This window comes from Passer domesticus, unplaced genomic scaffold, assembly GCF_036417665.1.
Source record: "Passer domesticus isolate bPasDom1 unplaced genomic scaffold, bPasDom1.hap1 HAP1_SCAFFOLD_67, whole genome shotgun sequence".
Classification (NCBI taxonomy): domain Eukaryota; kingdom Metazoa; phylum Chordata; class Aves; order Passeriformes; family Passeridae; genus Passer; species Passer domesticus.
In genome coordinates this window covers 34,947-62,503 of record NW_026990168.1, presented here as the reverse complement: position 1 = coordinate 62,503, position 27,557 = coordinate 34,947, and the positions used below count along the sequence as shown (strand labels likewise).

At 53.4% G+C, this 27,557-nt stretch overlaps 1 protein-coding gene and 1 long non-coding RNA gene across 2 annotated transcripts; both read left to right on the top strand.

Annotated features, from left to right (window-relative positions):
• Window positions 1-202: 202 nt before the first annotated feature.
• On the top strand, window positions 203-27,071 carry LOC135293069 (uncharacterized). Its single transcript, XM_064407077.1, has 22 exons — window positions 203-271; window positions 359-430; window positions 518-619; window positions 1,067-1,174; window positions 1,828-1,899; window positions 19,374-19,430; window positions 19,632-19,703; window positions 19,791-19,892; window positions 20,353-20,460; window positions 21,117-21,188; window positions 21,277-21,357; window positions 21,445-21,546; window positions 21,976-22,092; window positions 22,411-22,482; window positions 22,571-22,642; window positions 22,730-22,831; window positions 23,289-23,396; window positions 24,052-24,123; window positions 24,212-24,292; window positions 24,380-24,481; window positions 26,214-26,321; window positions 26,974-27,071. The coding sequence occupies exons 3-22, from the start codon at window positions 580-582 to the stop codon at window positions 27,069-27,071; spliced, it is 1,746 nt and encodes a 581-aa protein (XP_064263147.1). The 5' UTR covers window positions 203-271; window positions 359-430; window positions 518-579.
• LOC135293101 (uncharacterized) lies at window positions 2,510-3,331 on the top strand. The gene is made up of 3 exons (XR_010355235.1): window positions 2,510-2,593; window positions 2,681-2,779; window positions 3,224-3,331. It is a non-coding gene; the product is annotated as an uncharacterized LOC135293101 (long non-coding RNA).
• Window positions 27,072-27,557: the final 486 nt, after the last annotated feature.

Here is a 27,557-nt window from a genome sequence, read left to right as displayed (position 1 = left end):
CTGGAGCTGGTTCAGAGCCCCGGGGAAATGGGACTGGTGCAGCAAGGTCCCTGGCGCTGCAGCTGCTGCGGAGCTGGCCCTGAGTGCCCAGAGGCCCAAGGCACAGGAGCAGCCCCGAGCGGGAGCCCTGCCGCCAGCCCAGGGCCAGAGCCAGCCCTAGCACACAATGGAAACAGTTCTCATCTTGGTTTGCTTCCAGACTGGGATGCTGGGAATGATTCTGCATTAGCCTGGCGCTCTGAAGTTGTGAAGCCCTCCGAGCATTCTGCAGGTATGTTCTCACTGTCCCACCAAGGCGAAATGTTTGACTGACTGGTCAGGACCAGGTGACAGAAGCTTCCTTGGTGTTGTGTTACAGATGTGTCTGCAGGGACGACTTCACCAACTCCTACCCTGGATGCTGCACAAAAGCCCAGCTCCTATGGCAGGGGTGAGTAGTGTGTCCCTGCTGAACCCTCAGGCTGAGCCCTGCTTTTGTGGGGTCCATTCCTGGGAAATGGAACTACTTTCTCTTAAGGTCCTACGACAGGAGAAACCAAAGACTTGGCCGGCAAGAAATTCCAGGACCCATTAGAAATCATGTGGCAAATGCTGAAGGAATGTCTGCAGAGAAGACAAGGTGGGTGCATTTCCCTCATGCTGCCCCTGGGACTCAGCAGCCGGGGACTTTGGCTGCACATCTGGACACGCCATGCCCGGCACAGCGGGAAGGGATCCATGGCAGCCTCGCTGCCCCGCTGCTGCTTTCACGCCCTGCAGGGCTGTTTCCCAGCCTGGCCTGGCTGCAGCTTCTGCCCAGCCTCTGCAGGAAGGCATTTGGCATCAGCTGACAGGCAGCCCCAATTGCACCACAGGCCATGCCCACCCTCAGATCACCTGCAATTTCCTGATGTCCAGGCAGATCAGATGTTGGGGCTGTTTGAGGAAGGAAGCAGCCTTGGGTTGTCCCAAAATCCTGGGTGTTTTCTGATCCTTATCCATTCCTTTCACAAGTGATGCCTCACCTTCCCCATTCCCAGTCAGGAATGTTTCCATCTGATCCAGCTGTCTCTTTTCCATTCTCCAGAAATCAAAGGAGAGCCTGTGCAGAAGGAAGCATTTCCCGGAGGAAGCAGTGGTTCCGTGCCAGCCTCTGCTGCAGGAAGGGAGGCCATGCCAGGCACAGACACAGGAGGTAATTGCTGTGCCTCTGGGCCTGAGCCCTGCTGAGGCTTGAGCTGCCCTCTCTGCTGCTTGGCAGTGTGGACACAGCCTGGACTAGAGCGGCACAGCCCAGGGGAATTATCCCGAGCAGGCTCAGGGCACTCGGGTCCTGAGCAGTCCTGGCTGGGGTCCCTCCTTGGGAGACATGTCCTGAAACCTGGCAGTGACTGCATGGGGTGCCCATGGTGGGGAAAGGACAGAGGGGGAGAGCAAGGCTCCAGTGTGTCCTGAGAGAGCCTGGCTGTTTGCCCTTGGGATCTGGGAGCTGTCCCAGCAGAAGGAGGGCAGGAGGGAGTGTAGGAGGGAGGGATAGCTGTGGCACTGCCTGCTGCAGTTTGCCCCAGGGCTTTAGGGAGGATTTTCTGTGAGTTTGAGGGAGAGAGCCCCAGGGCCCTGGGCTACTCCAGCCACCCCTCCCAGGGATGTTGCTGAGGGCAGGGAAAGAGTGTGGAGAGTGATCAGGAGCCAGCCCAGAGCTCCCCAGGCCCCTGTGCACCTTTGGCCATGTCCATTCCCATCTGGGTCCCATAGCCTTACCCGACCCCCTTGCAATGCCTTTTTCCCTGTAGCATTAGGGGATCCCAGCATGCCACAGATATGGTTCTGATCTCTGCTCCTTTTTAGACTGGAATCGTGACATGGGTTTTCAGGAAGTCCTGATGAAGGATGGTTTGAAGTTCCTGGAGGATGCTGGAGGCAAGTTTTCATTCTGCCTTTCCTGAGTGAATAATCAGGATCAATGCAACAAAAGCTCATTTATAAAGCATTTCCCTTAACATTATGTAAGGGCTGAAGGATTCTGAGAATCTTTCCCTGCTCCCTTCTGGATCCCTGAGGGATCCCACAGGATCACTGTCAGTGGGAGGAAGGAGCATTGATCTTTCAGTCCTCCTCCCGTGTGCTGTGCCAGTGTGTCCTTCCGTGTGCTCTGTGCAGTCACAGAGAAGAGCAGAGAGGGAAGGGGCCGGGCCCAGGGCTGTGCCCCGGGGCTGAGCCTTGTGGGCAGCCTGAGGATCTCCTGCAGTGCCACAGGAGCTCTTCTGTCCTGCCTTCTTTGCAGCTGTACCTGTGGGTGAAGGCCCCACATCCAGGACTGAGGCTCTGGGAGATGCTGAGGGTAGGTCAAGGCCTTTCCCCTGGGAGAGCTGCCAGCTCAGAGCCCAAAGCTGGGCCAGGGAGGCATCGCTGCAGGTGCCAGCACAGAACCATGCATGTGTGTGCCCGCGCCCTGCACGATCCCCTCACCGCTGCTGCGGCTCAGTGGTGCCCGTGCAGATCAGCAGAGATGGCAGAAGCTTCTGTGGCTGTTGAGTTACAGGTGTGTCTGCAGGGAGGACTTCTCAAGCTCCAGGGCTGGATGCTTGGCCCCAACCCAGCTCCCATGGCAGGGGTGAGTAGTGTGTCCCTGCTGACCCCACAGGCTGAGCCCCGCTTTTGTGGGATGCATTCCTGGGAAATGGAACTACTTTCTCTTAAGGTCCTCCAAAAGGAAAGACCCAAGATACTGCAGCCAAAAAGTCTCATGACTCAGATGAATTCCTGAGACAAACACAGAAGGAAGCACCCGGAGGACAAGGTGGGTGCCTTTCCTTCATGCTTCCCCTGGGACTCAGCAGCCGGGGGCTTTGGCTGCACATCTGGACACGCCGTGCCCGGCACAGCGTGAAGGGATCCATGGCAGCCTCGCTGCCCTGCTGCTGCTTTCACATCCTGCAGGGCTGTTTCCCAGCCTGGCCTGGCTGCAATTCCTCCCCAGCCTCTGCAGGATGGAATTTGGCATTAGCTGACAGGGTGCCCCAACTGTACTGTGGGCCTGAGATCCCCTGCCATTTCCCAGTCTCTGAGAAGATCAGGCGGTGCAGCTGTTTGCACAAGGGAGTGCACTGGCCCAGCCCCAATTACCTGGGCTTTTTCCTGATCTTTACCTGTGACTTAGACAAGCATTGCCTCCTGAAGGTGCCACCTCCCCAGTAGGCAATATTTCCATTTGATCCAGTTGTCCCTTTTTTCCTTTTTCAAGTGATGGACCAAAAGGCTGTTCAGGAGGAGGAACACTCAGGGAGAAGCAGTGGCTCATTGGCAGCCCCTGCTGCGGGAAGGAAGGCGATGCCAGACACGGGCACAGGCACAGCAGGTAATTGCTGTGCCGGGCTCAGCCCTGGCCGGGGCTGTGTGGCAGCAGCTCTTCCCCCAGGGCCTGCCCTTGCCCGGCCCGGCAGCAGCCAAAGCTGGAGGCGCCTGGGCTTCCAGGCCTCTGGAGCTGGTTCAGAGCCCCGGGGAAACGGGACTGGTGCAGCAAGGTCCCTGGCGCTGCAGCTGCTGCGGAGCTGGCCCTGAGTGCCCAGAGGCCCAAGGCACAGGAGCAGCCCCGAGCGGGAGCCCTGCCGCCAGCCCAGGGCCAGAGCCAGCCCTGGCTCCCGACTGGGCAGGGGCTGCGCTGGGTCCTGACAGGGCCTGAGCCTGTCCCCTGGGGCTGGGGGAGCTGTCACGGGGCAGGGAGGGCCAGGGCTGGCATTGGCTGCTCAGGGATGGCTTTGGCCCGTGTCCCTGGCAGCAGCCACTGCCCAAGCAGCTGCGCTGCCCCCGGGCTCTCCTCCCGGCCTGCTGGGCTTTCTTGGCTGGCACAGCCTGTGCCAAGGGCCGGCAAGGTGCCTGCAGGCCCCAGCTCTGGGGGAAACAGAGAACGTCCTGCCCGTATCCACCGTGCTGCCAGCTCAGCAGTGCAGCACAGCACGGGCTCACGCTCCCCATCGCTCCCACAGATGCAGCCGGCACCACAAGACCTGTTACCCATGCCCAGGATGGCCTCAGATGGGGTTTCTGTCAGGGAACAGTCTGCTGGCTAGGGTTACTGGGAGGCGTGCTTTCTTTGGAGCTTGTCTTCATGTTGGGCTGCTTTGGAATCGGGTATTCCTGGAAGAGAAAACAGTGAGTGTTTTGTTGCTCTCCCCCTCAAACAGCTTCTTTTGAAAGTCTAACGTGGTCAGGGAACATTCCCATTGAGACTGCAGTGGGGTTGTGGCCAGTCCATGATTGTCCAAATAACTCTGCTGAGGGTTCTGCTGCTGCCCAGTGCTTCCATTGGCCTCTCAATTGCTGGGCCTTGTCCTGGGGGGCCCGCTGGGGCTGCAGCCAGAGCTGGCTCCCACTGAGTCTGCCTGGCCAAGAGCAGCCCCAGGGGCACGGGGCAGAGGCAGAGGGAGGAGGGGAGGAGAAAGAGCAGGGCCGAGATTGCCCTTGAAAGGCAGAGGCGCTCTGGGGCCCGCTCCTGGCCAGGGACCCTGCCCAGAGCCGTGCCCTGCTGGCCGGGGCCTTGAGGGGCAGCTGTCCAGCGGGGCCCAGCTGTGCCAGCAGCTCCAGCCGTGCTGGGGAGCCTTGCCAGCTCTGGGCCCTGCTGTGCACGAGGGTCCCTGTGTGCCACTGGCAGCTGGGGCCTCAGCCACCTCCTCTCTGCACAGGAGCGCCTTGGGACAGGAGTTGGAAGACAGTGGCTGCACCTCACACCGACAGCGTGAGCAGCTTCTCCAGCAGCAGTAACGGCCTGGACAGCCCTCTCAAGTGTTCTGTGAAGAGGACCCCAGAACAACCGTCGACAAGGAAGCCTCTTATTGCCCCGTAGATCCCACTGCCACCTGCTCTCCCCATTGGCCTCCCCAAGCTGCCTTCATTCCTTTTTTTATCTCAGTCTGTCCCATCCCAGCCAACCCGAGTTCCGCTAGGGACCCCAGGACCAGCCCAGCACCTTCCAGCACCTCCTCAGACCAACACATCCCTTCCCCTGCCCCTGAGCCCCCTGGCCTTGCCCTCTAGGCAATACTGAAGGTGACACCCCACCCCACCCCACCCCACCCCACCCCACCCCACCCCACCCCACCCTCCCCCCACCTCCAACTCCCGCTTGCAGGGTAGGCAATGGCCCATTCCTGTGTTGAAATAAAGAGATGGATTTGTGTCCTAGTTTGAAAGCAAAACCAGTGAGAGGCTCCAAGTCAGAAATACAATTTATTAGGAAACGGGAAAAAAAACTAAAATACATGCAATAATACAAAAGAAAAACCACTGACAGGGTCAGAATACAGCCTGACACCCTGCTAGTTAGGGTGGTGGTAGCAGTCCAGATGAAATGGACTTGTGGAAGTGGTGATCCTGTCGAAACAATCTGGTAGCTCTCATCCTCTGGAAAAGCAGTGGGTAAGGGCGGCGGTTCCTCTGGGAATCCAGTGGAGAGACTGCTTGTTGTGTCCCAAAACCCAGATTATATCCAGCTGGGGATGCTTAGCTCCTCCCCCATGGGCAGAGCATCTCACAGTGGGCTGATATCATTCTGCCTCATGCTGTGGGTCCTTGATTAGCCATGAAACAGAAATGGCTCTGGGAGGGAGTTATCTCTGAGTCATGTGGCAAGACATTGATGGGCCCATTAACAGGAGATAAGGAAGAAACCATGCCCCTCCTGGTTTCAGCAGCTCTTCAGGATGGCATTAGAATGCATCTTTACACTGCAACCCAGGACAAGCGGTCACCCCAGTGTCCAGGTGGCAGCAGCAGCAAAGCCCACCCAGCACCAGCACTGACTGAGCTCCATGCCCAGGAGGAGCCGTGGATGCCCACGGTGTGGGCAGGCAGAAGCCAGGCAGGGGCTGCTGTTGAAATGGAGGTTTTGGGGGGTTCAATTAAGTTAGCAATATGGACTAAGCATTTAAATTTTAAATTGTAGAATTATGTGTTGAATTTTAACCTTTTACTTAAGAAACCTCTGCCATGGTACAAAGGGCATAGGAAAATGCAAATTTCTGAAGCTTCTTGCTATGAAGGACAATACCAGCGTAATAAATAGGGTAGGAGATCTTTCTCCTTTTTAATGCCTTTATTTAAAAAATTCAGCTCAGGTTGGGGAGAAAGGACAGGTCACCCGCACCCCACTGCTCCCAGGAGTGGCACGGAGGAGGAGGATGATGCAGCTGTGCCCGCTGGTATGCAGGCAGAGCTGGGGCTTCCGTCCTCGAGGGAGTAGTGGGAATTCCACTTTTTTGGTCTAACATTCCAGGTCCTCTTCCTAGCTGACATCCTTTCAGGTTAGGGTGAAAAGTAAAAAGGATCTTAGCAGATACTGGATTAAGTTCCTCACCTTTGGACATTACTTAGGTTTCTTAGTTCCATGTTGGCTCATTGTTTTTAGGGTTTTTTTCCTGGAAAATTGCAAAATTTGGTGAAATGCATTCTCATCTGCATACTAGCTCTGGTGTCATCCCCCCCACCCTGCTACCTGCAGGCTCAGGTGAATCAGCAGGGGGACAATTGCGCTTGATTTCTAACCATTAACAGGTAATTGAAGAAAAACTATTAACAAGAGGTGATTGCAATGTGAAGCTACCAACAAGAAACAGTCAAAACTTCAACTCACAACAACTGGCCCTACCTGTTTAACTTTGCAGCCTTAAAAAAAAAGGACAACTTTTTTACACATAACAGTCCCCCCTTTTTTTCTTTGATAGGCTGAAGCTTAAGCTTGCATCAACTTGCAATTTTTGGCTCATTAGCATAGAATTTCTTATAATTTTTATATTGATTATAAAATTCCTGAGCACTTTGGTGATCATAGTTACTCAATTTCATTCCTTTTTTTGTTTTTTTTTCAGGTTAATTTCTTTAGAGATCCGTAGGTTATTCTGTACGGCAGATGTCACTATTTTAAATAAGCAGGGAAATAAGAAGAGCAAACTAACATGTGTACACACTGTGAAGAAGGCTTTAGTTTTCCAACCTCTTTTGAAAGTCCATGGGTTATCCCACAAGTGGAATCCAGTGCAGGAGTCCTTTCTTGATTTCTTACATATGCTAGTTTTCTTATTTCGTTTAAGATGCTTCAAACGACTGCTACAACTAATTTGATTTGATAAATTACTGTTTTGGTTTAGGTGAGTTGGTCATTAATATGATTAAGAGCTAATGCGGTCTGATTAGATATTATCTCTAATACTGCTTGTAGCTTCATAATTTTGTTTACTATATATTGCTTCTTCCATTTGGTTTTTCTTAAATCGCTGTATATAGGAACTGTTCAACTTGATCCAGATTCTTTGGGTAATATAAAGAAAGCTTGTTTTATAATCCTAATGATGCAACTGCCAGACCAGTCTCTTGGCAATTTAGTGGATGCTGTAGTAGCATAGATCCAAAACAGGTGTTTAGGGGTCTCCCGAAATGTATGATTAGTTTCTGTTGGGCCCTGCCAATATTTAGAAATTTCTTTCATTCTCCAAAAGAGGTTTATCTCTTTTTTATCATACTCATAAAGTCTATATGTTTTATTGTAAATGCACTTGTTCTCTTTTTTCTTAACAGGCCAAATTCTATTTGGATCTCTTGGGATCCACCGCGTAGCAGAGTCTTTTACTGCTAAATACCTTTTACAAGCCATTCTTCCTACTGGCGTACTGTACCCCTTCCTTTCCTTAACATACATTCTTCTCTTATTAGATTTTTACTTGGGGGTGTTGCTAAATGGTCTTGTTCTCTTCTTGCTTTTACTATTTCTTTTCCTCTGACCAGATTTACCAGGCTTGCTTCAGTAGCATCATGTTCAAAGTACCACCAGGCCTCTTCTACAGGGTGCTCTGCCAGGAGTTGCTGCCTAGAGGTGGCGGTGTTCCGGGCCATCCAATAGATTTTCTCATTCTCTTGATAAAAGATCAACTGGGAGAGGTTAACACAATTACGGCTTAAATTGGTGTGGACTCTCAACAAAGAACTTACTTCTTCTTCCTCACAGAGGGGTTGGTAGTACTCACTGCACGGCTCTCTTGGGCTCCCCAGAGCACCACTAGCAATGAAAGCCATTATTACTACCCTTCCCAAGAGTCCGGTATGGGTCATCTTGCACAGCCTGCCCACCCGGCCTTGCTTCTTGGGGATTTTACTAAGGAGAAGTTCCCAAGCTCTTTAGAGTCTCTTCTATTTGCTTCCCTGGTTAAACCTCTCTTGATCTGTCCTTACTGATTTGGTCTCTCTTAGGGGAGTACTCTGCAGAAGATTAACCCTCAGTCTTTGGTACTAAGTTGGGAGGACTTCACCAGAATTACCTATTAACAATTTTTAACTTTTACAAATCTCTTAAAACACTTTAGGATATGTTATGATTCTAAACTCTTTTCTTATGCAGTTCATCAGTCTTTTTGGCTCTTCCTTTTGAGTGTCAACTTTAAGTCTTTTGGTCCTTTTACAATGGTATACTCAGCTGAATTAACTCCTGATGTGGCTGAATCCTGTCCTGAGTTAGGGGGTGAGGGTGGTGTGGAATCTGATCCAATACCAGAGGGAAACACTGACCAATCTTGTCCAATGCTGGCGGGTGGGACTGGTCCTTTAATTCTCGTGATGTGGGTCCAAGCCTTTTCTCTGGTCCGCACAGCTGAATTAGCGATGAGGAGTACCTGAAAGGGGCCTTCAAATTTAGGCATTAATGGTCTACTATTGCAGGATTATTTCAAAACCCAATCTCCTGGGTTAATGTTACGTGCTTTTCTGTCAAGAGGGGAGGTTTGGGGGAGGTATCCTCTTTTTCTAAGTCCTTCCAGGGTTCTTCCAATGACTTCTAAATATTTTCTGGTAGCTGCTTCTTCTTCCAAATAGTCTCCTGTGCTACAGGGTGTTAACAAGAATGGCAGTCCAAGCATCATTTCATAGGGTGAAATCCCTATATCAGACCGGGGTCTTGTTCTGATGCGCAAAAGCATTAGGGGCAAACACTTTAGCCAATTCATTTTTGTTTCTTCGATCAGTTTAGTTAATACTAATTTTTGAGAGTTTTGTTCATCCGTTCCATCCTCCCAGAACTCTGGGGGTGCCACGGAGTATGTAATCTCCATTTTATTCCTAAAACTTCAATTATATTTTGCAATGTTTGGGCCACAAAATGTGGACCTCGGTCTGAGTCTATGGTATTCACCATTCCATATCTGGGGATGATGTTCTCCAAGATTACCCTTGCCACAACCTGGGCTGTTTCCTTTTTTGTCGGGAAGGCTTCTACCCAATGGGTGAGATGATCTACTATAACCAGTAGATGCTTCTATCCTTACTCTGGGGGCATCTTAGTGAAATCCATCTCTATGCTCTGGAAAGGCCTGAGAGTCAATTCCCTCCCTCCAGCTGCTACCTTTTTCATAACCTTCTGGTTCACTTTTTGGCAAATTAAACAGCCTTTTCTAATTGCTTTTGCTAGGTCATATACACTTATGCACAAGTTATTTCTTAGGAAATGATCACATAGTCCTTGGACTCCTCAGTGAGTTAAATTATGTGGTCCTGTTAGCACTGTCCCAGCAAGTGCTTTGTTTAGAAACACCCGTCCATCTGATCTTAACCACTCCCCTCGCTGCCCTTGGTGCAACTTTAAATCTTTTATAGCCTTTACTTTTTTTTTTACTAAATATAGGTTCTTATCTTCCTCCCTCCTCAGGCATGGTTTCTGCTTTAAAAACTTCTACCGGATCCCCTGGTTCTAAAGCTGCTTCCTTTGCTCTCCTGATCAGCTAGCCACGGTTTCACAACTTTAGGCTGAACAGTTTTGGGGGTCCAGTTGCTCCACAGTACCAGCAGCGCCTTTCGCTCAAAGGGGCTTGAGGCCTCTCCATTCCTCCTGTCCCTGACGGTACTGGCGTTTCCTTGCCTGCTCCTGGTGGTGGACTCTCCCACTCTTTTGTTACCTTGGATTGTAGGATAGAGTTGCTTGCCCCCCACATTTCCTCTAGCTATAGCGACCATGATACTAGCCTTGGCCTTTGCTTTTTCTTCTTGCCTCCTTAAATATACCTTCAATGCTTCTTTCAATAACTCATTAATGTCCTTCTCTGGCCAATCTTCAATCTTTTCCAGTTTTCTCTGTTTATCAGGCCAAGATGTAGTAAGAAATTGGACCTTTAGTAGCGCCTGACCCTCCTTGGTGTCCGGGTCTGTTCTGGAGTACAACTGGAAGTTCTGCTTTAGGCAATTAAGCCAAGTAGCAGGAGTTTCATCCTTCTCTTGTGCACTCTTGAATGCTAATTTTGTATTAGTTGCATTGGGAACTGATTCTCTGATTCCCCCTGATTATCAAAGACCTGTACTCTATCACGGCCTTCCTTGCTTCCTTCCTCCTGATTAGGGTTCCAATTGGGATCCACTAGTGGCAATTTTTCTGCACCTGATGGCACTTGGGGCCCTGGATGATTATCTTTGTCCCAAATTCTTATGCTAGCACCTCTAATAATTCGGAACTCTTCTGGGGAAAATAATATATTTAGAATGGAATTCATTTCCCCCAAGTGCAGATATTTAGACCTAAGAATTGATCCACTTGGTTTGCAATACCCACAGGGTCTTCAACTAAATTCCCTAACTCCCTCTTGAATCCTCTCACCTCAGAAGCAGTTAGAGGAGCATTCACAAAACCAACACCTCCTGCTACTCCTCCCATAGGAACTTCTCTAAGGGGAAAAAGTCTCTCTACCTTGGAGGTCATGGATCGGGTACCGCAGTGTGGCCCATCTTCAGACACAAAATTACTCATTTGAGGGGTATTAGCATTAACCTGGACCTGCTGTAGGCCAACAGCTGTATCTGGTGATAAGAGGTTACCAGGTAAGGAGGCATTTGTCTCCCAGTTAGGAGGAGGTGGAGGGACAGCAGTAGGAGGGGGAGAAGAGCTTGAGTGCATGTTAAGTGGAGCTGGAGAAGGGGTGGTGCGTGCAGCAGCTGAAGGAGGCACTAGTGGGGGTGCAGAAGCAGCTAAAGGAGTCGAAGGGGGTGGTGAGGGAATGGCCCCCATGGCCGCCGGGGGAAGAGACGGATCTGCTATTTGAGGTGCCCGAAGGAGAGGGTTCTAAGGTGGAGGGGCATCAGGAGGCAAGTAGTCCAGGGGGTGCCACCTTTTACTAATCTCTTTAATTCCAGCATCCCCTCCTTCATTCCCCTCTTTTGTCCTCTGCACCTTACAAATTCCCACTCCTTCATCCTCGAAAGCACTCTTTAACCAACAAGCTACATATAATAATTGCTGGGGATCAGTATCCTCTCGAGCTGTCACACACTGACTCAGCTGTTGACACATCCACTTGTCTTTTGTCCCACACCAGAGCCATCCACCTTGCACGTCCAATTCTGGCCACGCTTCTGAACAGTAGTGAATCATCTTAAATTTATCTAAGCCCTCTGTGGCCTCTATAGAGTCCCATCTCTCTAACAGTTCACCTAGGGGAATATGGGGAGTTATATTCCCCAGTCTCTGGCCACTTTCCTTACTATTACACCCTTCCATTTTTTCGGGCCTCAAAAATTACAAAGGTGCTTCTGCTACTGACAGGCAGCTCAAAAGTAAATCCTATTTGTGAAGTCCCAGCCTCCTCTGCCGAAACTCCAATATGCCTGACCCTTTTCGTCAGGACTTTGTTGAGACCTCGGCCTCCTTTGCCAAGACTCAACAAAAAAAACCTCAAGACCCTGGCCTCTGAGGCTGAGTTTGCCTGACCTCCTTTCGTCAGGACTTCGTTTGCCTACAGGACTTTTGGACTTGCCCAAATCCTACTCAGGACTTCTGAATTTGCCTGACGTCCCTTGTCAGGACTTAAAACAAAAGTATGGCCTGATTTTTAGTTTGCCTGACTTCCCCCTGTCAGGACTTACATTACCAGAGCTTTAAAAAACTCAGGATAGGCTTCCTCTGCCAGACCTTTTGCTTTGACTTCCGTCGTCAGGACTTAATAACAAAACTGCCTGATTTTCTAAATTGCGTAACTTCTTTCATTAGGACCTGTATCAGGGCTTTTGGGATGCGTGCCACTCACATACTATTTCCTCCGCACGCCCGGAGGGGGGTCCTCTTTACCCCTTTGGAGGCGCCTCAATCACCAATTCCACTCGCTTCCCCCTGTTCCCGGCCGGCCCCCTGGCGGGGGTGCGGAACCGCGGTACTGAGGGGTCCTCACTCGCTTCGAGGGCCCGAGCTGCCGGCCCTCGTCTCACTCACACACACTCGCTCGCCTCCCTCTCCTGCCGCCGGATACTCTCACCAGTCCGGCGCTGCTCCCTGTCACTGTCCCAAGCCGATCTTCTCTGATCCTGAGAGCCAGCTGTCCTGCAGGTCCAGGGCGGGCGGCCGTCCCAGTCCTGGTGTCCTCTTCAGGTGTGGATCTCCTGGACGAGACCCTAGCATAATAAATAGGGCAGGAGATCTTTCTCCTTTTTAATGCCTTTATTTAAAAAATTCAGCTCAGGTTGGGGAGAAACGACAGGTCGCCCGCACTCCCGCTGCTCCCAGGAGTGGCACGGAGGAGGAGGATGATGCAGCTGTGCCCGCTGGTATGCAGGCAGAGCTGGGGCTTCCGTCCTCGAGGGAGTAGTGGGAATTCCGCTTTTTTGGTCTAACATTCCAGGTCCTCTTCCTAGCTGACATCCTTTCAGGTTAGGGTGAAAAGTAAAAAGGATCTTAGCAGGTACTGGATTAAGTTCCTCACCTTTAGACCTTACTTAGGTTTCATAATTCCATGTTGGCTTCTTGGTTTTAGGGGTTTTTTTCCTGGAAAATTGCAAAATTTGGTGAAATGCATTCTCATCTACATACTAGCTCTGATGTCACCCCCACCCTGCTACCTGCAGGCTCCTGGGAAGCAGCAGGGGGACAACTGCGCTTGATTTCTAACCATTGACAGGTAATTGAAGAAAAACTATTAACAAGAGGTGATTGCAACATGAAGCTATCAACAACAAATAGTCAACCCTTCAACTCTCAACAACTGGCCCAACCAGTTTAACTTTGCAGCCTTACAAAAAATGGATAATTTGTTGGGGCGAACACACCAGGTGTGGAGAAACGAGGCTTGACTCCATTTCAGAAGGCTGATTTATTATATATTCTATTAAAATACTACATTAAAACTATACTAAAAGAACAGAGAGGAAAAAATGACCAGAAGGCTACAAAGAAGAAGAATAGAATGGAATGCATAACAAAAATCTTGTGACTGCTCACAGGCTCAACACAGTTGGCTGTGATTGGTCATCAAGTGAAACCAATCCACATGGACCAATGGAAGATGCACCTGTTGCATTCCACAGCAGCAGATAGTTATTGTTTACATTTCTTTCCTGAGGCCCTCAGCTCCTCAGGAGGGGAAAAATCCTAGGAAAGGATTTTTAATAAAATATCATAGCTACAGATAACTTTTTTACTCATAACACCAGGAGAAGACCAGGGAATGCAGGAAGCCTAGACTAAGGAGCTCCTCTGTCTCCAAGCTGATCCAAACCAACAGACGTACTCAGATAAGCACCAGGGGACCACAGTGCACGCACAAAGGAGAAAAGTTCAAAAGTTCAGCCATGAGCAAGACCACAGCCTTCGGCCTCAGAGACCACCAAAGACCCCAGTGTGACCACCACAGGAAACAACGCGTGCCCAGAAGGGCGTGGATCTCATCGCCATGTGAGGGGAGGACAGGCGGGGCCAGGGGTTGAATGTGCATGAAGAGATTGTGTAATGCATTGCATATGGAACAGGTTTGTGAACAAAGATGTGGCTCGGACCAGGGCTCGGGGCACAAGTTTTCACGAGAGCCATCTCACCTGTGCCAGGCCCTGACACGCATCCCCACTTCATAACTACATCAGTTTGTGGAGTGGCGCTACAGGACATGAAATGTAACAACGCAGACACGCATCTCTCCAAGGTAAAAAAGGGGGCAGTTGAATTTCTGACTCCAACATTTACAGATTTCCAAAAGTGACAGTGGATTGGAGGGTGAAAGTGCCACTTCTCCAATGACACTGGACAAACCAACAGTCCATCAAATTTCTCCTCCTGCAGAAAAGAATGCATAACAATACGTTATTTGCATAACGTGTGTGAGAAAGTTTGTTACAAGAATGTAAACATCAGAAGGTTTAGAAAAACTTGTCCTAGGGTGAGGTTATGATGCTTGCATCCCCAATCGTGTGTTCTGTTAATGCTGGATATTACGTACTGTGCCTTCACGACTGGCCCTGAAGAGCAAGGTTTGTTTTGGTTTGTTATCAGCCTGCTCCCCCACGGCTGGCAGGACACACAGACAGCTCAGTTCATAATGCAGCTTTTGCTTTTTGCTTTGCTTGCTGTTGCTTGCTTTGCTCTTGCTTCTGCTGTGCTCCTGCTTTGCTTTTGCTTTTTGGCTTCTGCTTGTTAGTCAGTTTAGCTAAGCAGTACAGATTTTTCCCTGGACTGTTTTTCCTTTCCCTTTTTGAAACCACTCACACCTGCTCCAGACTGGGACCTGGGAAACACCGAGAGTTTGCATCCTGTGGCCTGCAGCAGCTATCCCCAGCGCCGGAGGGAGCGACAGCAGAGCCACCACTGCCAGGAAAGACTTTCTGAATTTGTCATCCTTTTCAGATGGGTGAAAGCATTGTCATCTGCTATTGTTCATTTTGTGTGCTGGGGGTGTTTTTCCTGTCAAATAAACAGGTTCTTTCCACTTCTCTGCAAGGAATCCTACCCGAACTGCTGGGGGGAAGGGGCCATGTGGGGTTGCTTTCTGGGGGGCCCCTTTGGAGGTTTTCTCCCAGAGTGACCCTAATCCAGGACAGAACATTAAAAACCAGGGCGACAGTGGAGTCTATTTATTCTGCATATGGCTTCACTGTGACCAGCGGTGGGAAGGGAAGGGAAGGGAAGGGAAGGGAAGGGAAGGGAAGGGAAGGGAAGGGAAGGGAAGGGAAGGGAAGGGAAGGGAAGGGAAGGGAAGGGAAGGGAAGGGAAGGGAAGGGAAGGGAAGGGAAGGGAAGGGAAGGGAAGGGAAGGGAAGGGAAGGGAAGGGAAGGGAAGGGAAGGGAAGGGAAGGGAAGGGAAGGGAAGGGAAGGGAAGGGCTGTGTAGCCTCAGGGTCCGACAGGGCTGGTGATCAGCCCCAGAGACACAACAACCCAGGTGCAACCAGACTTGATTTCCAGGTCGAAACACTCGGCATAGCTGGCCTGGACTTCCCTGTAAGGCACGTGGGGGCTTTGGAGTCCCCCGTAAGGTGCACGACGGGGTGGGGCCCCTTGTGACACACCCAGGGATATTTTAGGTTTCCTCTGAGGCAGGGAGGGCAATGGGGTCCACTTCAAGTCATGCAAGGGATTTGGAATCCTGTGTGAGGCATGTAGAGGGTTTGGGATCTCTCCCAAGGTGTGCAGGGTGCTGGGATCTCTCCTGAGGCACATGTCGGGGTCCTGGGGTCTCATTTCACATGTAGAAAGGGCTGTGGACTCTCGTAAGCGTGCAGGTGCTTTGTGTCCCTCCTGCTGTACACAGTGGGGCCGGAGTGTCTGCTGAGGCACGCAGGGGACGGGGACCTCCGGCAGTCCCTCCCGGGCCCGTGCGGCTCGGGGCTGCCGCGGCCCAGGGCCAGCCGCCGTGCCGGGATGGCGGTGGCGAGGCGCCGAGGCGGAGCTGCCCCGCCGGGTCACGCTGCACCGGCACGGCACGGGCGGTGCTGAGCGCCGGGCAGTCGGCACCACCAGCCCAGGGGCCACAGCCCCGGCCCTGCCTCTTTTGGGGCCAGGCACAGACAGCCCCGTGGGACGGGCACCGCTCAGCACCTGAGGGGACGGAACAGATGCCAGAGGAGCCCCAGGAGCCCTGGACAGGGCCCTGGCGTTGCCCGCCCGGCTCCCCCGGGCCTGTGGCCATCCCGGGCAGCAGGGGCTCGCTCTGGGCCGTGCTCTCCCCGGCCAGCGGGGCTCCGGGCCAGCACCCGGCTCCTGCCACTGCCCTGAGAATGCTGAGGGGCTTTTGTGGCGGAACTGAACTTGACAGGGACAGAATTCATAGGAGACTTATTTTGGCCTTTTACACGGTTAACTGAGAAACAACTTAAAATCCCAGGCTAAATCGTCTGCTTTAACGCGTGGGGATTCCTTCAAGACCCTTCCTAACTCCCGTGGTGCCGGGCCGGGCCGCGTCCCAGCGAGCACCAACACCTGCAGCTCGATGTATGCAGCACGGCTGGCACCAGGGAATTGAGTCAGTATCCCTACAGCTGCCCGCTCTGCCTGCACGGCTGTAACACAACAGCAATGTTCCAGAAGGAACAGGCATTTTTACATCCTCACGACCGTGTGATCTTTGGTCCTGGTGGTGGATCAGAGAGAAAAGCCAAATGTGACAGACTAAACATGACTCTAGGAGAGGGATGCCTCAGCAGAGGGTCTGGGGACCTGTGGTGCCAGCCAGTGGCCCGGCACTCGGACACAGCAGCAAGACCCCAGACTATCACACTTCACCTGGGAGGGTAGAAAAGCTCAGGGCTTCTTTGTTCAAGGTCCTCCAGAGGCACCAGCTGAAGCTGCCACAGTTCCACCTTGATAAAATTGTTTAAAAAGATCCAGAGGTCTGACACTCTGCTGTGGAGGACATTCCACATGTTATATTTGCCCAATTATCCAATTAAAAAAAAAAGCCACAAAAACAACCAAACAAAATGAAACAAAACAGCAATTTGAATTATGTAGCTTAATATATATACAATTGAATACAATCAAAATATTGACAGTATCATTTGCTGGAAGTAACGAATAATTTGGTCCTGATAATAGCGTATAAGCAAAAATAACCATGCGGGGTATGCGTGGGGTACGGAGTGCATGGCTTTTGGACCCCTGTCACCTCACGTACTAGCGTGTCAAGCCAAAATTTTCCTTTTTATGCTGTATGTCATTACCATCTCCTCCCATTTTCAATTCATCACACTTGTATCACCGCCCTCATCATCACCTTTACCACTCATGCTCCACACTTCTTTAAGTAAGTTGTACCACTCTTTGGGGATCTTCTTTGAGGAAGGCCTCTCCTCTTCCTCCATGTCCTGTAGTTCACCTTTTGGATTACACATGCGCACCAAGCTGCTACAGTATAAGCCAATAGTGTGTTCTAACATTAAAGCAGTGAATCTCATATAATCAACATTTGCCTGGTGTCCAACCAAATTCTCCTCTCTTCCACTAAATTTAATCATAGTTATCTCTTGCTTCCTCCTGTTCTGAACATCTGCAGGAGATGGGGACAGTGCACACATTTGCTTTAGTTCTGTAGTGATTTATGCCCAGCCATCCTGCCAACCACACCCATTTCAATGTTGCAACAACCTAACTCTGGGCTGCAGTATGTGAATCACACTCTGCTGTGTGAGATGGCAGAGCAACAAGCTGGCACTGAAGAAGGGGCATTCGGTACATTAGTGAAGTGAGTGCTGGAACCTGGGCTAGCTCTTAGAACTCCGGCACTACGGCAGGAGTCGGGAACTGCCTCGCTATGGGGATTTACCAGAGGCAGAACCTTTAGTGCCACTTGCTCTCCAGTGCCAGACACAAGCCACGACAGGGACGAGGCACAGGAGAAAGGAGGAGGCGTCCCGTCTTCAGGTTCCGCAAGGAACACCTTAGTCCAGGCGAAGAGAACAGGATGAAAAGCCCCTAGCTGTACTGCCCAAGGGGTTTTGTACACATACAAGTCATGGGGCGGATGCAAACAATGAACCAATAGGGAATGCTCAGGAGAGGAGTGAGGGGATTACATCAAGTGTCTGGGGCCAGTTGGGGTAGGAGGGTGGAGAGGACGGGTCACAAGGGCCAATGGGGCTTCCAGGAGTAGGGGAATTCCAAAGGGGAGTTGCAGTCAGGGATTGGCCCAAAGGTTTGGGAACCACAGGGCTGGGTTGCCTTGACAGGCAGGGAAAGAGCTGGAACAAGGGGTGGGGAAGTGCACGAGGGACAGTTTGGAGGGAGGGTAAAACCCACAGGTAAACCAACTCAGGAAAAACATGGGGGCACAACAGAGCCCTTAAACAAGACTTGAAATGAAATCAATAAAATAAATTTGAACTGCAACAATAAGAGCATCTTGAGGGACACAGCCTGACCAGCAATGTCAGCAGGCAAAAGAAAGGTTTTGCTGAGCAATGGCCCTTTGATGAAGCAAAACATTGACAATCAGGGCAGTCCATTCATGCGGACGGGCGCACACTCTGGGGGTACAGCTGAGGCCATGAGGTCACAGCAGGGCTCTGGGGTCACAGCAGGCTGAGCTCTCAGCAGGCCCTGAAGTCACAGAGGTGCCAGAGGTGACAGAGCTCCGTGGTTGCACAGCAGCACAAGGAGCCAGCAGTCAGTCCCTGAGCACAACTGTTGCGGCAGCAGCGGCGGTGGCAGCAGCGGTGCTGACGTTGGGACAGCGGTGTCGGGACAGCGGTGGCAGCAAGAGCTGCGGGACTGGCGGAGGACAAGGCACCATGGCCCTTGCTCTGCGCCTCCTACTCCTGCTGCTCCTGGCCGTGGCCCTGCCTGCCAGGGCTGCCCAGGCTGCTCTGCTGCAAGCGTGGCGAGCAGGTGAGCCGGCAGCCTGGCTGCCCTTTCCCGGGACAGCGCTCCCGGCTCCCTGGGAAGCGCTGGGGATGGTTTTGCCCAGGGCTTTAGGGAGGGTTTCCTCTGTGTCTGAGGGAGAGAGACCCCACGGGCCGTGGGCTACTCCAGCCACCCCTCCAGAGATGTTGCAAAGGGCCTGCAAAGAGGTTGGAGAGTGACCAGGAGCCAGCCCAGAGCTCCCCAGGCCCCTGTAGCTTTGGCCATGTCCATTCACATCTGGCTCCCACAGCCTTACCCAACACCCCTGCATTGCCCAGTTCCCTGTGGTAGAAGGGGATCCCAGCATGCCACAGATATGGTTCTGATCTCCGCTCCCTTTTAGACTGGAATCGTGACATGGGTTCTCAGGAAATCCTGATGAATGATGGTTTGAAGTTCCTGGAGGATGCTGGAGGCAAGTTTTCATTCTGCCTTTCCTTAGTGAATAATCAGGGTCAGTGCAACAGAAGCTCACTTATAAACCATTTCCCTTAATATAATCTTAAGATTAAAAGAATCTGGAAATCTTGCCCTGCTCCCTTCTGGAGGCCTGCGGGCTCCCACAGGATCACTGTCAGTGGGAGGAAGGAGCATTTAGCTTTCAATCTTCCTCCCGTGTGCTGTGCCAGTGTGTCCTTCCGTGTGCTCTGTGCAGTCACAGAGAAGAGCAGAGAGGGAAGGGGCCGGGCCCAGGGCTGTGCCTCGGGGCTGAGCCTTGTGGGCAGCCTGAGGATCTCCTGCAGTGCCACAGGAGCTCTTCTGTCCTGCCTTTCTTTGCAGCTGAACCTGCTGGTGAAGGTCCCACATCCAGGACTGAGGCTCTGGGAGATGCTGAGGGTAGGTCAAGGCCTTTCCCCTGAGAGAGCTGCCAGCTCAGAGCCCAAAGCTGGGCCAGGGAGGCAGCGCTGCAGGTGCCAGCACAGAACCACGCACGTGTGTGCCCGCGCCCTGCACGATCCCCTCACCGCTGCTGCGGCTCAGTGGTGCCCGTGCAGATCAGCAGAGATGGCAGAAGCTTCTGTGGCTGTTGAGTTACAGGTGTGTCTGCAGGGAGGACTTCTCCAGCTCCAGGGCTGGATGCTTGGCCCCAACCCAGCTCCCATGGCAGGGGTGAGTAGTGTGTCCCTGCTGACCCCACAGGCTGAGCCCTGCTTTTGTGGGATCCATTCCTGGGAAATGGAACTACTTTCTCTTAAGGTCCTCCGACAGGAGAAACCAAAGACATGGCAGGCAAGAAATTCCAGGACCCATTAGTAATCATGTGGCAAATGCTGAAGGAACGTCTGCAGAGAAGACAAGGTGGGTGCATTTCCCTCATGCTTCCCCTGGGTCTCAGCAGCTGGGGAAGACTTTGGCTGCACATCTAGACACGCCGTGCCTGGCACAGCTGGAAGGGATCCATGGCAGCCTCGCTGCCCCGCTGCTGCTTTCACGCCCTGCAGGGCTGTTTCCCAGCCTGGCCTGGCTGCAGCTTCTGCCCAGCCTCTGCAGGAAGGCATTTGGCATCAGCTGACAGACAGCCCAAACTGGACCACCGGACATGCCCACCCTCAGATCCCCTGCACTTCCTGGTGTCCAGGCAGATCAGATGTTGGGGCTCTTTGGGGAAGGAAGCAGCCTTGGGTTGTCCCAAAATCCTGGGTGTTTTCTGATCCTTATCCATTCCTTTCACAAGTGATGCCTCCTGAAATTGTCCCCTTCCCCATTCCCAGTGAGGAATGTTTCCATCTGATCCAGCTGTCTCTTTTCCATTTTCCAGAAATGAAAGGAGAGCCTGTGCAGAAGGAAGCATTTCCCAGAGGAAGCAGTGGTTCTGTGCCAGCCTCTGCTGCAGGAAGGGAGGCCATGCCAGGCACAGACACAGGAGGTAATTGCTGTGCCTCTGGGCCTGAGCCCTGCTGAGGCTTGAGCTGCCCTCTCTGCTGCTTGGCAGTGCGGGCACAGCCTGGACTAGAGCGGCACAGCCCAGGGGAATTATCCCGAGCAGGCTCAGGGCACTCGGGTCCTGAGCAGTCCTGCTGGGGTCCCTCCTTGGGAGACATGTCCTGAAACCTGGCAGCGACTGCACGGGGTGCCCACGGTGGGGAAAGGACAGAGGGGGAGAGCAAGGCTCCAGTGTGTCCTGAGAGGGCCTGGCTGTTTGCCCTTGGGATCTGGGGGGTGTCCCCACAGAAGGAGGGCAGGAGGGACAGAGGGAGGTAGGGAGGCATAGATGTGGCACTGCCTGCTGCAGTTTGCCCCAGGGCTTTAGGGAGGATTTCCTCTGTGTCTGAGGGAGAGAGCCCCAGGCCCCTGTGCTGCTCCAGCCACTCCTCCCTGGGATGTTGCTGAGGGCAGGGAAAGGGTGTGGAGAGTGACCAGGAGCCAGCCCAGAGCTCCCCAGGCCCCTGTGCACCTTTGGCCATGTCTATTCACATCTGGCTCCCACGGCCTTAGCCGACCCCCTTGCAGTGCCCAGTTTCCTGTGGCAAAACGGGATCCCAGCACACCCTGGAAAGTGTTCTCATCTGTGCTCCATTCTAGATGAAGTTGCTGGGAAGGCTTCTCCATCAGCATGGATGAATAAAGTTTTGAAGCCCTTGGAGCCTCCTGCAGGTATGTTCTCAGTGTGCCACCAAGGAAGAATTGTAGACAAGCGGGCAGGAACCAGGTGACAGAAGCTTCTGTGGCTGTTGTGTTACAGATGTATCTACAGGGAGGACTTCTCCAGCTTCTCCAGCTCCTACCTTGGATGCTATACGCAAGCCCAGCTCCCATCACAGTGGTGAGTAGTGTGTCCCTGCTGACCTCAGAGGCTGAGCCTTGCTTTTGTAGGATCCATTCCTGGGAATTGGAAATATTTTTCTCTAAGGTACTCCAACAGGGAAAGTCCAAGATACAACAGATAAGATGTCCCTGCAACCATCCAAACAGATTAGGCAAGAGCTGAAGGCACCCCTGCAGACAAGAGAAGGTGGGTGCATTTCTCTCATGCTTCCCCTGGGACTCAACAGCCAGGGGCTTTGGCTGCACATCTGGACACGCCATGCCTGGCACAGCGGGAAGGGATCCATGGCAGCCTCGCTGCCCCGCTGCTGCTTTCACATCCTGTAGGGCTGTTTCCCAGCCTGGCCTGGCTGCAGCTTCTGCCCAGCCTCTGCCGGAAGGCATTTGGCATCAGCTGACAGGCAGCCCAAACTGTAACACACCCTGAGATCCCCCACTATATCCAGCCCTGCAGATTAGGAAAAGGGTGTCTGTTTGGAGGTGGAAGTGCTCACATCATGCCACTGTAATCTGGCCATTTTCCTGCTCCATAAATTTCACAAATATTACCTCTGATGCCACCGCCCAAGTGGGGAACAGCTCCATCTGATGCAGCTGTCTCCCTTCCTTTGTCAAGAGATGGACATAGAGCTTCAGTGGAAGTTGGCATTTCCTGAAGGAAGCACTCCATCTTCGGTGCAAGCTCCTGATGCAGGAAAGAAGGCAATGCCAGACATGGGCACAGGCACAGCAGGTAATTGCTGTGCCGGGCTCAGCCCTGGCCGGGGCTGTGTGGCAGCAGCTCTTCCCCCAGGGCCTGCCCTTGCCTGGCCCAGCAGCAGCCAAAGCTGGAGGCGCCTCGGCTTCGAGGCTCTGGAGCTGGTTCAGAGCCCCGGGGAAATGGGACTGGTGCAGCAACGTCCCTGGCGCTGCAGCTGCTGCGGAGCTGGCCCTGAGTGCCCAGAGGCCCAAGGCACAGGAGCAGCCCCGAGCGGGAGCCCTGCCGCCAGCCCAGGGCCAGAGCCAGCCCTGGCACACAATGGAAACAGTTCTCATCTTGGTTTGCTTCCAGACTGGGATGCTGGGACGGTTCCTCCATTAGCGTGGCCCTCTGAAGTTGTGAAGCCCTCTGAGCATTCTGCAGGTATGTTCTCACTGTCCCACCAAGGCGTAATGTTTGACTGACTGGTAAGAACTAGGTGACAGAAGCTTCTGTGGCTGTTGTTTTACAGCCATGTCTGAAGGGACAACTCCACCAACTCCTACCTTGGATGCTGCACAAAAGCCCAGCTCCCATCACAGGGGTGAGTAGTGTGTCCCTGCTGACCCCAAAGGCTGAGCCCTGCTTTTGTGGGGTCCATTCCTGGGAAATGGAACTACTTTCTCTTAAGGTCCTACGACAGGAGAAACCAAAGACATGGCAGGCAAGAAATTCCAGGACCCATTAGAAATCATGTGGCAAATGCTGAAGGAACGTCTGCAAAGAAGGCAAGGTGGGTGCATTTCCCTCATACTTCCCCTGGGACTCAGCAGCCGGGGACTTTGGCTGCACATCTGGAGACGCCGTGCCTGGCACAGCTGGAAGGGATCCATGGCAGCCTCGCTGCCCCGCTGCTGCTTTCACGCCCTGCAGGGCTGTTTCCAGGCTGGCCTGGCTGCAGCTTCTGCCCAGCCTCTGCAGGAAGGCATTTGGCATCAGCTGACAGACAGCCCAAACTGGACCAACGGACATGCCCACCCTCAGATCCCCTGCAATTTCCTGGTGTCCAGGCAGATCAGATGTTGGGGCTGTTTGAGGAAGGAAGCAGCCATGGGTTGTCCCAAAATCCTGGGTGTTTTCTGATCCTTATCCATTCCTTTCACAAGTGATGCCTCCTGAAATTGTCCCCTTCCCCATTCCCAGTGAGGAATGTTTCCATCTGATCCAGCTGTCTCTTTTCCATTTTCCAGAAATGAAAGGAGAGCCTGTGCAGAAGGAAGCATTTCCCAGAGGAAGCAGTGGTTCCGTGCCAGCCTCTGCTGCAGGAAGGGAGGCCATGCCAGGCACAGACACAGGAGGTAATTGCTGTGCCTCTGGGCCTGAGCCCTGCTGAGGCTTGAGCTGCCCTCTCTGCTGCTTGGCAGTGCGGGCACAGCCTGGACTAGAGCGGCACAGCCCAGGGGAATTATCCCGAGCAGGCTCAGGGCACTCGGGTACTGAACAGTCCTTCTGGGGTCCCTCCATGGGAGACATGTCCTGAAACCTGGCAGCGACTGCACGGGGTGCCCATGGTGGGGATAGGACAGAGAGGGAGAGCAAGGCTCCAGTGTGTCCTGAGAGGGCCTGGCTGTTTGCCCTTGGGATCTGGGGTTGTCCCCACAGAAGGAGGGCAGGAGGGACAGAGGGAGGTAGGGAGGCATAGCTGTGGCACTGCCTGCTGCAGTCTGCCCCAGGGCTTTAGGGAGGATTTCCTCTGTGTCTGAGGGAGAGAGCCCCAGGGCCCTGTGCTGCTCCAGCCACCCCTCCCTGGGATGTTGCTGAGGGCAGGGAAAGAGTGTGGAGAGTGACCAGGAGCCAGCCCAGAGCTCCCCAGGCCCCTGTGCACCTTTGGCCATGTCTATTCACATCTGGCTCCCACGGCCTTAGCCGACCCCCTTGCAGTGCCCAGTTCCCTGTGGCAGAAGGGGATCCCAGCACACTCTGGAAAGTGTTCTCAGCTGTGCTCCGTTCTAGATGAGGTTGCTGGGAAGGCTTCTCCATCAGCTTGGATGAATAAAGTTTTGAAGCCCTTGGAGCCTCCTGCAGGTATGTTCTCAGTGTGCCACCATGGAAGAATTGTAGACAAGCGAGCAGGAACCAGGTGACAGAAGCTTCTGTGGCTGTTGTGTTACAGATGTATCTACGGGGAGGACTTCTCCAGCTTCTCCAGCTCCTACCTTGGATGCTATACGCAAGCCCAGCTCCCATCACAGTGGTGAGTAGTGTGTCCCTGCTGACCTCAAAGGCTGAGCCTTGCCTTTGTAGGATCCATTCCTGGGAAATGGAAATATTTTTCTCTAAGGTACTCCAACAGGGAAAGTCCAAGATACAACAGATAAGATGTCCCTGCAAACTTCCAAACAGATTAGGCAAGAGCTGAAGGAACCCCTGCAGACAAGAGAAGGTGGGTACATTTCTCTCATGCTTCCCCTGGGACTCAGGAGCCGGGGGCTTTGGCTGCACATCTGGACACGCCGTGCCTGGCACAGCGGGAAGGGATCCATGGCAGCCTCACTGCCCCGCTGCTGCTTTCACGCCCTGCAGGGCTGTTTCCCAGCCTGGCCTGGCTGCAGCTTCTGCCCAGCCTCTGCCGGAAGGCATTTGGCATCAGCTGACAGGCAGCCCAAACTGTAACACACCCTGAGATCCCCCACTATATCCAGCCCTGCAGATTAGGAAAAGGGTGGCTGTTTGGAGGTGGAAGTGCTCACATCATGCCACTGTAATCTGGCCATTTTCCTGCTCCATAAATTTCACAAATATTACCTCTGATGCCACCGCCCAAGTGGGGAACAGCTCCATCTGATGCAGCTGTCTCCCTTCTTTTGTCAAGAGATGGACATAGTGCTTCAGTGGAAGTTGGCATTTCTTGAAGGAAGCACTCCATCTTCGGTGCGAGCCCCTGCTGCAGGAAGGAAGGCAAAGCCAGACACGGGCACAGGCACAGCAGGTAATTGCTGTGCCGGGCTCAGCCCTGGCCGGGGCTGTGTGGCAGCAGCTCTTCCCCCAGGGCCTGCCCTTGCCCAGCCCGGCAGCAGCCAAAGCTGGAGGTGCCTCGGCTTCCAGGCCTCTGGAGCTGGTTCAGAGGCCCGGGGAAACGGGACGGGTGCAGCAACGTCCCTGGCGCTGCAGCTGCTGCGGAGCTGGCCCTGAGTGCCCAGAGGCCCAAGGCACAGGAGCAGCCCCGAGCGGGAGCCCTGCTGCCAGCCCAGGGCCAGAGCCAGCCCTGGCACACAATGGAAACAGTTCTCATCTTGGTTTGCTTCCAGACTGGGAGGCTGGAAGGATTCTCCATTAGCCTGGCGCTCTGAAGTTGTGAAGCCGTCCGAGCATTCTGCAGGTATGTTCTCACTATCCCAACAAGGCGTAATGTTTGACTGACTGGTCAGGACCAGGTGACAGAAGCTTCTGTGGCTGTTGTGTTACAGATGTGTCTGCAGGGACGACTTCACCAACTCCTACCTTGGATGCTGCACAAAAGCCCAGCTCCCATGGCAGGGGTGAGTAGTGTGTCCCTGCTGACCTCTCAGGCTGAGCCTTGCTTTTGTGGGGTCCATTCCTGGGAAATGGAACTACTTTCTCTTAAGGTCCTACGACAGGAGAAACCAAAGACATGGCAGGCAAGAAATTCCAGGACCCATTAGAAATCATGTGGCAAATGCTGAAGGAATGTCTGCAGAGAAGACAAGGTGGGTGCATTTCCCTCATGCTTCCCCTGGGACTCAGCAGCCGGGGGCTTTGGCTGCACATCTGGACACGCCGTGCCCGGCACAGCGGGAAGGGATCCATGGCAGCCTCACTGCCCCGCTGCTGCTTTCACGCCCTGCAGAGCTGTTTCCCAGCCTGGCCTGGCTGCAGCTTCTGCCCAGCCTCTGCAGGAAGGCATTTGGCATCAGCTGACAGGCAGCCCCAATTGCACCACAGTCCATGCCCACCCTCAGATCCCCTGCAATTTCCTGGTGTCCAGGCAGATCAGATGTTGGGGCTGTTTGGGGAAGGAAGCAGCCTTGGGTTGTCCCAAAATCCTGGGTGTTTTCTGATCCTTATCCATTCCTTTCACAAGTGATGTCTCACCTTTCCCATTCCCAGTGAGGAATGTTTCCATCTGATCCAGCTGTCTCTTTTCCATTTTCCAGAAATGAAAGGAGAGCCTGTGCAGAAGGAAGCATTTCCCGGAGGAAGCAGTGGTTCCGTGCCAGCCTCTGCTGCAGGAAGGGAGGCCATGCCAGGCACAGACACAGGAGGTAATTGCTGTGCCTCTGGGCCTGAGCCCTGCTGAGGCTTGAGCTGCCCTCTCTGCTGCTTGGCAGTGCGGGCACAGCCTGGACTAGAGCGGCACAGCCCAGGGGAATTATCCCGAGCAGGCTCAGGGCACTCGGGCCCTGAGCAGTCCTGCTGGGGTCCCTCCATGGGAGACATGTCCTGAAACCTGGCAGTGACTGCACGGGGTGCCCACGGTGGGGAAAGGACAGAGGGGGAGAGCAAGGCTCCAGTGTGTCCTGAGAGAGCCTGGCTGTTTGCCCTTGGGATCTGGGAGCTGTCCCAGCAGAAGGAGGGCAGGAGGGAGTGTAGGAGGGAGGGATAGCTGTGGCACTGCCTGCTGCAGTTTTCCCCAGGGCTTTAGGGAGGATTCTCTGTGAGTTTGAGGGAGAGAGCCCCAGGGCCCTGGGCTACTCCAGCCACCCCTCCCAGGGGTGTTGCTGAGGGCAGGGAAAGAGTGTGGAGAGTGATCAGGAGCCAGCCCAGAGCTCCCCAGGCCCCTGTGCACCTTTGGCCATGTCCATTCCCATCTGGGTCCCATAGCCTTACCCGACCCCCTGGCAGTGCCCTTTTCCCTGTAGCATTAGGGGATCCCAGCATGCCACAGATATGGTTCTGATCTCTGCTCCCTTTTAGACTGGAATCGTGACATGGGTTTTCAGGAAGTCCTGATGAAGGATGGTTTGAAGTTCCTGGAGGATGCTGGAGGCAAGTTTTCATTCTGCCTTTCCTGAGTGAATAATCAGGATCAATGCAACAAAAGGTCACTTACAAACCATTTCCCTTAACATTATGTAAGGGCTGAAGGATTCTGAGAATCTTTCCCTGCTCCCTTCTGGAGCCCTGAGGGATCCCACAGGATCGCTGTCAGTGGGAGGAAGGAGCATTGATCTTTCAGTCCTCCTCCCGTGTGCTGTGCCAGTGTGTCCTTCCGTGTGCTCTGTGCAGTCACACAGAAGAGCAGAGAGGGAAGGGGCCGGGCCCAGGGCTGTGCCCCGGGGCTGAGCCTTGTGGGCAGCCTGAGGATCTCCTGCAGTGCCACAGGAGCTCTTCTGTCCTGCCTTTTTTGCAGCTGAACCTGCCGGTGAAGGTCCCACATCCAGGACTGAGGCTCTGGGAGATGCTGAGGGTAGGTCAAGGCCTTTCCCCTGGGAGAGCTGCCAGCTCAGAGCCCAAAGCTGGGCCAGGGAGGCAGCACTGCAGGTGCCAGCACAGAACCA

Excerpts from the sequence above, each read along its gene's own strand:
- LOC135293069 (XM_064407077.1), top strand. The coding sequence starts at position 580 with ATGTGGCAAATGCTGAAGGAATGTCTGCAGAGAAGACAAG. Across the intron at positions 19,893-20,352 it reads ACGTCTGCAGAGAAGACAAG|AAATGAAAGGAGAGCCTGTG; the intron begins GTGGGTGCATTT and ends TCCATTTTCCAG. Across the intron at positions 24,482-26,213 it reads ACCCCTGCAGACAAGAGAAG|AAATGAAAGGAGAGCCTGTG; the intron begins GTGGGTACATTT and ends TCCATTTTCCAG.